Here is an 11,911-nt window from a genome sequence, read left to right as displayed (position 1 = left end):
TGTTTGGAGTGTTTATCCAACTGGATACAAAAATAAATATTATGTTCTCACCACTTCTAAAACTAAAGTTGCACCCCTGCTCATTCCAACTTGTAAATTGTATACGTTGTTCATTAATAAAAAGAGAAAGAAAGAGCGAAACAGTGTACAAAACATTAGGAACACCTGCTCTTTCCATGAAATAGACCGCTCAAATGTAGCTCTGGACCTCGAAGCCTCCTCATTTTTTCATTGTTCCCCTCTAATCAGGGATTGATTTAGACCTGGGACAACAGGTGTGTGCAATTCATTATCAGGTAGAACAGAAAACCAGCAGGCTCCGCACCTCGTAGGGTAAGAGTTGAGTACCCCTGAAATAGACTGACCAGGTGAATCCAGGTGAAAACTATGATCCCTTATTGATGTCACTTGTTAAATCCCTTTTCATCAGTGACAATGAAGTGGAGGAGACAGGTTAAACAAGGAGTTTTAAGCCTTGAGACATGGTTTGTGTGTGTGCCGTTCAGAGGATGAATGGGCAAGACAAAACATTTAAGTACCTTTGAATGGGGCATGGTTGTAGGTGCCAGTCAGTTTGAGTGTGTAAAGAACTGCAACGCTGCTGGAATTTTCACGCTCAACAGTTTCCCGTGTGTATCAAGAATGGTCCACCACCCAAAGGATATTCAGCCAACTTAAAACAACTGTGGGAAGCATTGACATCAACATGGGCCAGCATCCCTGTGGAATGCTTTTTTTTGTCCATTCCCCAACGAATTGAGGCTGTGCTGAGGGCAAATGGGGGTGCAACTCACCCCGCCTATGCTTTTTTATTCAGGTTTATTTTGTGTTTGAGTGATACAAAATGTTATGAAATGTTACATTCTTGTGAAAAATGTCATTTATTGAGACAAATGGCAACAATTAATTTAAATAACCCTGTTAATTATCAATTAATTAGCCTGAAGCAAAAACAAAAAAGTGAAATGGATGATAAAAAGCTGACCCATACATCTACATAGGCTACTGTAAAAGCCAACCACCAATAATTACACATCTTTTCACAGTTTCATAGGTAGTAAAATGTTATCTTTGATATTCTTTAAAACATTGTTTTTATGTAATCTTCCAACACCTAAAATGTGACAAGTTCTTCCATATCTGTATTTTCTAGCTGTAATGGATGTTCAACAATTTCTTCATCTTCATGGTCATCTGAAAAAGAGATGGGTTTGAGCTGCATATACAGTATGAGGTCAATACAAAACAGAAACAGAATAGTTACAGTTCTATCCACTGTATATTACGGATACATGCAATTACAACATTACAATCACATTACTTGCCTTCATAATGTAATATAGAACAGGCCTACACCTTTTCAAAACAAATATATGCAGCTAGTACCCCAGTGGGAAATCCCCTCTTTTACAAGCAGGAAGCAGCTGGAATCATGTCTTACTGGATGAGATTCGATGTATTTGTACAAGTGTAGTGCTGTGTCCATTAGTCAGAGATAGAGGTGGCAGTCTGGGTACTGCTTCAGGAAACACCTCTTCATCGGACTCTACCAGGCTCAACACATCTTCCCTCTCCTCCTCCATTCGCTCAAATCCATTACCTGTAATAAAAGAGTATCAATTTCAAATTTGGTTGTTAATATTTAAATATATATTTTAGCAAGTCAGTAACTTTCCAAGTCAGTCATCATCAAAGTATATCTTATCTTTAAGGTTAGGCTGATGGATCTTTTTCTTTCACCTTTCATGAAATTACACAATAATAAACAAAGGCAGATGAGCTAACTTAAAAGCTCTCGTAACAAAAGGGACAATGCAATTCATGGGGAAAAAAGGTTTTACCCAGGCAAATTCGGTCACGGTTGGAATATACTGTTTTAGCGATAACAATCCCAGATCCTACGATCAAAATGGCTAGGAATATCCCAATGATTGCTCCAGTGTATTGAGATGAGGCTGAGAAGAAAAGAAAAAAACTAGATTAGACATGTTTTAGTCTCTCATTAGGCATGCATACATGTCGCTAAAGGGACATGAATGTACAAGAATCTCTCACAAGGAGAGGCAACAGGTTTATCGACATTCCAAATAAGGTGTTGCCTTGCCACCTTTCTGCACCTGCCTTTGTTAGGTTTTGTTTATAAGTATGGTCTTCTGTGTCTATACAACAGGTGTAGTAGACCTTACAGTGAAATGCTTACTTACGAGCCCCTAACCAACAGTGCAGCTTAAAAAAATATATATGGATAAGAATAAGAGATAAAAGTAACAAGTAATTAAGGAGCAGCAATAAAAAAAAAAATATATATATATATACAGGGGGGTGCCGGCACAGAGTCAATGTGCGGGGGCACCGGTTAGTTGAGGTAGTATGTACATGTAGGTAGAGTTATTAAAGTGACTATGCAAATATGGCAACAGAGAGTGGCAGTGGTGAGGGGAGGGGGGGGACAATGCAAATAGTCTGGGTAGCCATTTGACTAGATGTTCAGGAGTTTTATGGCTTGGGGGTAGAAGCTGTTTAGAATAAAATATAATTGATTTATAAAGCCCTTACATCAGCTGATATCTCAAAGTGCTGTACAGAAACTCAGCCTAAAACCCCAAACAGCAAGCAATGCAGGTGTAGAAGCACGGTGGCTAGGAAAAACTCCCTAGAAAGGCCAGAACCTAGGAAGAAACCTAGAGAGGAACCAGGCTATGAGGGGTGGCCAGTCCTCTTCTGGCTGTCCCGGGTGGAGATTATAACAGAACATGGCAAAGATGTTCAAATTTTCATAGATGACCAGCAGGGTCAAATAATAATAATTACAATGGTTGTCGAGGGTGCAACAGGTCAGCACCTCAGGAGTAAATGTCAGTTGGCTTTTCATAGCCGATCATTCAGAGTATCTCTACCGCTCCTGCTGTCTCTAGAGTTGAAAACAGCAGGTCTGGGACAGGTAGCACGTCCGGTGAACAGGTCAGGGTTCCATAGCCGCAGGCAGAACGGTTGAACAGTTGAAACTGGAGCAGCAGTTTCAAGCCTCTTTGACCTAGACTTGGTGCTCCGGTACCGCTTGCCGTGCGGTAGCAGAGAACAGTCTATGACTAGGGTGGCTGGAGTCTTTGACAATTTTTAGGGCCTTCCTCTGACACCGCCTGGTATAGAGGTCCTGGACGGCAGGAAGCTTAGCCCTAGTGATGTACTGGGCGTTCGCACTACCCTCTGTAGTGCCTTGCGGTCGGAGGCCGAGCCGTTGCCATACCAGGCAGTGATGCACTAAGCATGTTCACAAATGGTTTTGTTCTGATAAAGATCCCCCACACCTGGCCTTTATGATTATAAACAAATTATCACTAGGGCCATAATCAATCTCTAGATAAGTTTTCTATACAATTTCCCATAGTCCCACATTTTCTTACAGGAAGGAAAATTAGGTGCATGCACACACACAGACGCTTCGACACTCAACTCAGTCTTAACTCACTTTTAACTGTTAAATAGATCTCCAGCTCGCGGACCATCAGTGGGTTCTCGCTCCTGCAGAAGTAGAGGCCCTCGTCCTGCTTGGTGATGTTGACTATGGTGAGGTTGAAGGTGGGGCCCTGTCCTGACAGGACATACTTGGGGCTGGGTACCACGTCCTCCTGCTGGGCTGTCCTCTGCCAGGTGGTGAGGGCTGGAGGCAGGGAGCTGGACTCTTTACAGGTTAATGTGATGTTGGTGCCTTCGAGAGCTGTGACCAGTGGTTCCCCTTCAGGATAGGGAGACTCTGGAAGATGAGAAGAAACAGGGTGTTAGACTGGGCCAGGGATATAACTACACACAATTACAATTGAGCCAGAAGCATACCACCCTGCATCCCACTGCTGGCTTGCTTCTGAAGCTCAGCAGGGTTGGTCCTGGTCAGTCCCTAGATGGGAGACCAGATGCTGCTGGAAGTAGTGTTAGAAGGCACTCTTTCCTCTGGTCTAAAAAAATATCCCAAGGGCAGTGATTGGGGACATTACCCTGTGTAGGGTGCTGCCTTTCGGATGGGATGTTAAACAGGTGTCCTGACTCTCTGTGGTCACTGAAGATCCCATGGCGCTTATTGTAAGAGTAGGGGTGTTAACCCTGGTGTCCTGGCTTTATTCCCAATCTGGCCCTCATACCTAATCATCCCCAGTTTACAATTGGCTCATTCATCTCCTCTCCCCTGTAACTATTCCCCAGGTCGTTGCTGTAAATGAGAATGTGTTCTCAGTCAACTTACCCGTTAAAATAACGGATTAAAAAAAAAAAACATTCATATTAGATATAAGGAAGCACACACACACACTGGAGAGGTGTGGCTGAGTAAGAGGTTCTTTGGCGCTTTTTCATTGTATGAGTAACCTTTCACGGTGCTAAGATAACGCTTCAAAATATCCATCGGCACGCCTTTCTGGAATTGCAAAAACACACTTGGTGTGTGCCACTGAATGGTTTCACACCTGGCTATCATTCTGAGCTTTGTACAGTTGCAGAAACCATACAGTTGTTTAAAAGCTGAAATAAACAAGAGTTGACATGAACTGAAGTTAACTAAACATTGATACGTCTCAGGGTGTCTTTCTACAGTATTTGTAATACAGAAAACCATAAATCTGAAAAGTAAACATAAAGCATAGCAGATGTTGACTAGTTTGCAGGGTGTCTCTTATATTTCTTACTGAGCGTGAAGGAGCAGAACTTCTCGTCTTCTGTACTAATCATAGGATGATACCCATCACACTTCAGCGTCTGCCCTTCGAACAACAACGACCTGTTCAGATTTACCACTAGACGGTCTGTCACCTCTGACTCCATCAGCTGTCCAGCCACCTAAGAGGACCACAATGGAAATAAATTGTTACACTTTTGTGTAACCATCAATGATTTTAAATGCATTGTATCCCATTAAATTGTGTTTTTAAATTGTCCCCCCAAAAACACACAAATAAACACCTGGTTCCCCTGGCTCGCTGGCACTTGATGTTTCTCCCCCCAGAGTAACTTGGGAGAGGGGTAGCCTCCAAACCAGCTGCAGTTAAACTGGACATGGGACGGGTCCTTCCCAATCTTCCACTGACACTCCGGGTGCTTCTCTGGGGAATCTAGAGGAGAAATGGAAGCAGTTCATTTTACGGTATAGAATTGATTTGGTATTTGAGTAATTACACAGTAATAACAAATCAGGTACCATTTAGATTTTTATGATAATAATATTTATTATTTTGGTTAATCTAATCAATTAGGGCACCATTTGGTACCAGGTATATATCCAGTGGCAACTGCAGATAAACAAAACAGTATTGACATTGAGATTTTATTTCATTTTATTATCACTAAGCCCATGGCAATCACAGAAGACAGATCCCAGTATCAGAGACTAGTGAGTCTATTACCCTTATAGCCACCTACAGTATACAAGCAGCTCTTTGCTCCAGCCAACTTCCTTCTGGGAAACTGAGTTCTGGGCTCTACATATGTAGGTCCCCTGAGCTGTGGGTTGGATGTCCTCTATCCTGAAGTCCAGCCAGGACCCACTGCCCGCTGTCAGAGAGTCATTTCTGGACACCACACCCTGAAACACCCAGGACAGACGCTGGGAGGGATAGGACCAGCTGGAGCAGTTGAACAACACGGTGGAGCCCTTGTGGACGATGAGGGTTCCATTGGAAAGGATTGTGGCTGGGTGGATGTCTGTGATGCCATTGCCAGGACCACCTGTAAGAGGTCAACATAAGGTGGTTTAGTAGGCATACACTTTCCACTTGAATACAGTCTTCACATTATGTAACAATCAAGCATTGTTACAATGTTTCATTATTGAGCAATGTGGACTGATAGCACAACATACACACAAGGCATTCTCTTTAGAGATCCTTCTCAGTCCTTATTGGTTAATATCAGACAGTTCAACGCTCTTCAAGGTACAGTATTTAAGATCACCCGCAAATACCGTCTTATCATGCTCATTCAAATGGCTACAGGATACATGGACATACTACTACAGTAACTGTTATCCACAAAACTAGCCACTGCAGCTAATATTCCTGAAGATCCCGTTTCAAGAAATTTGGAGCCAGGGCAATAGACCAAAATACTTGAATCTATACACCTGTCAGCAAAGGGTGAGGCTGAAATAGCTGAATCCACAAATTTTAAGGTGTGTCCACATACTTTTGGCAATGTAATGTATATACATTTCATTATACAAGAATGACACCAACACACACACTGTTACATTAGAAAACATATACTTACTGACTATTTGCAATGTCAGACTTGTTTGAGTGTTGTTGTCATGGGGTAAGGAATCACAAAGATATATCCCCTCATCTGATAAAGCTAGTCCATTGATGTACAAGCTTTGATTGTACATTATCGTCAGGTGCGCTTCACTTGAAGGTGTTAGAATTATGGAATGATTTCGGCCAATGATAAACTGTCCATTCTTCATCCATCGCGTGAAGGAGGGAGTCACATTCATCGCAGTGTTCCAACACGGAAGTAGAATATTCGCCCCCAGAGTTTTAATTACAGTAGTTTTATCTGAGCGCCCATTTGCTGCAGCTTTCATAAAAACAATAAGCAAGAGATGAGAGACGATTATCAAATAGTAGAAGTGAGCACCACATAGATCAAAAACATTGACCTAACATAAACGAATTTCACTGTATCACTTATTAGGCTAAGTCCACCTTTTAGGTTACATAGTCTATTCATAAAACAGGTCACAAGTGGACACTCACCTGTCTGATGAATGAACAGAAGAAGAAAAATTGCAACTGAGAATGCCTTCATGATTATTCCTGCTGTATAGCCTGATTTCAAGTTAAACAAAAGCTTGGTTGCCAATGTCAGCAGTTAACCTGACTACCTGTTGTACGTGCTATGACACAAGACAACTCTACACGTAGTTTACATGAGACTGCTTAGAGTAAATAATAGATCCATAGGCCATAATTCAACATGTCTCTTTTCCATAGAACTGCCACATGCTACATATTTTAACCTATTTGACTACCTGGCTGTTTACTCGGGGAGAGGCATTATGGACACGCCTAGTGCCCAAATGGATGACGCATGTCGCGTAGCTGAGTCGAGTGTGGAGACAAAACGGCTCAGTCAGTTGTCCCGATAAGCCCTACCCAGCTGCAATATGTAACCTTTTGTGCGACCAGACCAAATTCACATAGACATCAGAGTTATAGATATGTCATTCTCATTGACAGCAAGTCTAACAATTATGTGTTCTATGTGCTCTATTTCTATGCTTCCCGGTCTTGTTTCGTTTTTGCATCTTTTACTTTCGGCTTTGTACACCAACTTCAAACTGCTGAAAATACTATATTTTAGGTTATGGAAAATATATTTCTCACCGGTTAAGATGGCAAAATGAATCTCTACACAATGACTGCTTGTTTTGTCACAAACTGAAATTAGGCGAACTATTAGAATTTTAGCATCCAGAAATTCATGGCGGCGCGATTGCCGCATAGTGCTGGTTATCTGGCTAAATCTAGTTATCTAGCACTTATTTAAAACTTGTAAAGTGATTAGGGAGAAGGCGAAATAACAATAAGTATTGGTCATCATCTGGATTTGATCCCCATCTCCAATTTGTTCCATCCCACTTGATTTTATTTCGAGTAGGATAGTAGCCTACACAGATGGTAGTAGGCCTAACTATCTGGATTTCACCATGATAGAGTCTACACTGCTCAATAAGAGTATACGCTGCAAGCCGACAACACAGGACACCTTGTTCGCGTGCCCGCAGTAGGGAAGTATCTAGTGTAGCCAATATCAGGCCAGGGTGACAGCTAAAGCACATGTATTGTAGTGATTTTCACCGAAAATGTACAACTAGGGCGTTAACGTTTAACGTTACATTTTTATTAAAAAACAACTAACAGTTACACTACATGACCAAAAGTATGTGGACACCTGCTCGTCGAACATCTCATTCCACAATCATGGGCATTAATATGGAGTTGGTACCCCCTTTGCTGCTATAACAGCCTCCGCTATTCTGGGAAGGCTTTCCATTAGATGTTGGAACATTGCTGCAGAGACTTGCTTCCACACAAGAGCATTAGTGAGGTCGGGCACTGATGTTGGGTGATTAGGCCTCGCTCACAGTTGGCGTTCCAATTCATCCCAAAGGTGTTTGATGGAGTTGAGGTCAGGGCTCTGCAGGCCATTCAAGTTCTTGCACACCGATCTCAACAAACCATTTCTGTATGGATCTCCCATGGGGGCATTTTATATATATAATTTTTTATTTCACCAGGTAGGCTAGTTGAGAACAAGTTCTCATTTACAACTGCGACCTGGCCAAGATAAAGCAAAGCAGTTCGACACATACAACAACACAGAGTTACACATGACATAAACAAACATACAGTCAAATAATACAGTAGAAAAAAAGTCTATATACATTGTGTGCAAATGAGGTAAGCTAAGGGAGGTAAGGCAATAAATAGGCCATGGTGGCAAAGTAATTACAATATAGCAATTAATCACTGGAATCAAATCAAAGTTTATTTGTAACGTGCGCCGAATACAACAGGTTTCACCTTACAGTGAAATGCTTACTTACAGGCTCTAACCAATAGTGCAAAAAAAGGTGTGTGTCTGTGTGTGTAGGTAAGTAAAGAAATAAAACAACAGTAAAAAGACATTTGAAAATAACAGTAGCAAGGCTATATACAGACACCGGTTAGTCAGGCTTATTGAGGTAGTATGTTAGTAGGTATGGTTAAAGTGACTATGCATATATGATGAACAGAGAGTAGCAGTAGCATAAAGAGAGGGGTTGGCGGGTGGTGGGACACAATGCAGATAGTCCGGTTAGCCAATGTGCGGGAGCACTGGTTGGTCGGGCCAATTGAGGTAGTATGTACATGTAACAGTATAACTTTACGGCGTCCCCTCGCCCTGATCCGGGCGAGCGCGGACCACCGCTAACTAGCTAGCCATTTCACATCCGTTACATATAGTTAAAGTGACTATGCATATATGATAAACAGAGAGTAGCAGCAGCGTAAAAAAGGGGTTGGGGGGTGGGCATACAATGCAAATAGTCCTGATCGCTGTCCTGATATCCAGAAGCTCTTTTCTGCCGTAAGATACGTTTGCAGAAACATTATGTACAAAATAAGTTACAAATAACGTGAAAAAAAACACATAATAGCACAATTGGTTGGGCGCCCGTAAAACTGCTGCCATTTCTTACCTAGCAAAGACTTGTAGATGACCTAGAGCCAGTGGGTTTGGCGACAAGTATGAAGCGAAGGCTAGCCAACAGGTCGCACTGGTGGGTAGTATATGGGGCTTTGGTGACAAAACGGATGGCACTGTGATAGACTGCATCCAATTTGCTGAGTAGAGTATTGGAGGCTATTGTGTAAATGACAATCGCCAAAGTCAAGGATCGGTAGAATAGTCCATTTTACGAGGGTATGTTTGGCATCATGAGTGAAGGATGCTTTGTTGCGAAATAGGAAGCCGATTCTAGATTTCATTTTGGATTGGAGATGTTTAATGTGAGTCTGGAAGGAGAGTTTACAGTCTAACCAGACACCTAGGTATTTGTAGTTGTCCACATATTCTAAGTCAGAACCGTCCAGAGTAGTGATGCTGGATGGGTGGGTAGGTGCGGGCAGAGATCGGTTGAAGAGCATGCATTTAGTTTTACTTGCATGTAAGAGCAGTTGGAGGCCACAGAAGGAGAGTTGTATGGCATTGAAGCTCGTCTGGAGGTTAGTTAACACAGTGTCCAAAGAAGGGCCAGAACTATACAGAATGGTGTCGTCTGCGTAGAGGTGGATCAGAGAATCACCAGCAGCAAGAGCGACATCATTGATGTATACAGAGAAGAGAGTAGGCCCAAGAATTGAACCCTGTGGCACCCCCATAGAGACTGCCAGAGGTCTGGACAACAGGCCCTCCGATTTGACACATTGAACTCTATCAGAGAAGTAGTTGGTGAACCAGGCGAGGCAATCATTTGAGAAACCAAGGCTGTTGAGTCTGCCGATAAGAATGTGGTGATTGACAGAGTCAAAAGCCTTGGCCAGGTCGATGAATACAGCTGCACAGTATTGTCTCTTATCGATGATATCGTTTAGGACCTTGAGCGTGGCTGAGGTGCACCCATGACCAGTTCTGAAACCATATTGCATAGCGGAGAAGGTACGGTGGGATTCTAAATGGTCGGTAATCTGATTGTTAACTTGGCTTTCGAAGACCGTAGAAAGGCAGGGTAGGATAGATATAGGTCTCTAGCAGTTTGGGTCTAGAGTGTCTCTCCCTTTGAAGAGGGGGATGACCGTGGCTGCTTTCCAATCTTTGGGGATCTCAGATGATACGAAAGAGAGGTTGAACAGGCTAGTAATAGGGGTTGCAACAATTTCGGCAGATCATTTTAGAAAGAGAGGGTCCAGATTGTCTAGCGCGGCTTATTTGTAGGGGTCCAGATTTTGCAGAACATCAGCTATCTGGATTTGGCTGAAGGAGAAATGGGGGAGGCTTGGGCTAGTTGCTGTGGGATGTGCATGGCTGTTGACCGGGGTATGGGTAGCCAGGTGGAAAGCATGGCCAGCCGTATTAAAATCTTTCTTGAAATTCTCAATTATAGTGGATTGTCATGACGTTGGCCTGGGGGTAGGTTTATGACAGTCATAAATACCTCTTCCCCCCCTTTTCCCTCTCTCTACCCTACTGATGTGACATTTGAAAATCCTTTGGTTAACATAGAGATTCTGGGAACATCAGAAGGTGGGGGGAAATGAACTATATTCTGGTAATCCGACCAATTGAACATATGCGGTGATACTTAATGAATATGATGTCAGTTTGGTTGTCATCTGAGACATTCTGATCAATGATAGAATGACAAACTCTACAGTGGAAGGTCTGCACATTGTAGTTATCGGAGTCACATGGAATTGTTGTTCAATTTATATGTTTGAATATAGAATTATTGGTGAAGAGATTAAATGTAATTTTAGCTTCCAAATGAGAGATTTGGGTTTTCATAAGGTTATGAACCCAGCCCCCTTTTCTTTTATGTAACCAGCTGTCATATGTGTTCCGCCCGCTAGGGACGTTTTCCTTTATGACGTCATTTGTAATTCATTCTGTGTATATGTAATTCTGTGTGATTAGTTAGGTATTTAGTAAATAAATCATTTAACCCAATTTTGTATTGCTGATTCAACTTGTTAGCTAGGGTTCGTGAAGATAACCAAGAATATACAACTTTCAGATGAGACTGAATTAAGGTGACGATTAATATTGACTGCTATTGATGTAAAATATTACTAGGTCTTTAAGAGTTTATTCGGAAGATAACAGCTCTATAAATATTAATTTTGTGGAGCCCTGACTCTCTAATTAATTACATTTACATGATTAGCTCAATCAGGTAATATTAATTACGGAGAAACGATTTTATAGAATAGCATGTAATATCACTTAATCCGGCATAGCCAAAGACACGACAGGATTTATCGGTGGTGACAGTGTTTCCTAGCCTCAATGCAGTGGGCAGCTGGGAGGAGGTGCTCTTATTTTCTATGGACTTTACAGTGTCCCAGAACTTTTTTGAGTTTGTGCTACAGAGTGCAAATTCTGCTTGAAAAAGCTAGCCTTAGCTTTCCTAACTGCCTGTGTATATTGGTTCCTACCTTCCCTGAAAAGTTGCATATCACGGGGGCTATTCGATGCTAATGCAGAACGTCACAGGATGTTTTTGTGCTGGTCAAGGGCAGTCAGGTCTGGAGAGAACCAAGGGCTATATCTGTTTCTGGTTCTACATTTTTTGAATGGGGCATGCTTATTTAAGATGGTGAGGAAGGCACTTTTAAAGAGCAACCAGGCATCCTCTACTGACGGGATGAGGTCAATATCCTTC

At 42.1% G+C, this 11,911-nt stretch overlaps 1 protein-coding gene across 2 annotated transcripts; it reads right to left on the bottom strand.

Moving 5' to 3' along the window:
• Nucleotides 1-862: 862 nt before the first annotated feature.
• Nucleotides 863-7,098, bottom strand: LOC139576385 (V-set and immunoglobulin domain-containing protein 10-like). 2 transcript variants are annotated; one of them, XM_071402476.1, is made up of 9 exons: nt 6,741-7,098; nt 6,253-6,561; nt 5,407-5,712; nt 4,951-5,099; nt 4,677-4,827; nt 3,470-3,754; nt 1,842-1,955; nt 1,442-1,600; nt 863-1,194 (listed from the first exon to the last, which is right to left on the bottom strand). In XM_071402476.1, exons 1-9 carry the CDS (start codon nt 6,790-6,792, stop codon nt 1,115-1,117), a joined length of 1,605 nt encoding a protein of 534 aa, XP_071258577.1. In that variant the 5' UTR covers nt 6,793-7,098; the 3' UTR covers nt 863-1,114. The 2 variants fall into 2 exon arrangements, with proteins under 2 accessions (XP_071258577.1, XP_071258576.1); XM_071402475.1 differs by having other exon boundaries at nt 1,387-1,600; nt 6,741-7,072.
• Between the last annotated feature and the right edge of the window lie 4,813 nt (nt 7,099-11,911).

Source organism: Salvelinus alpinus, chromosome 5, assembly GCF_045679555.1.
Source record: "Salvelinus alpinus chromosome 5, SLU_Salpinus.1, whole genome shotgun sequence".
Lineage (NCBI taxonomy): Eukaryota > Metazoa > Chordata > Actinopteri > Salmoniformes > Salmonidae > Salvelinus > Salvelinus alpinus.
The sequence above is the reverse complement of the archived record's forward strand: the minus strand, read 5'-3'. Positions and strand labels throughout refer to the sequence as shown.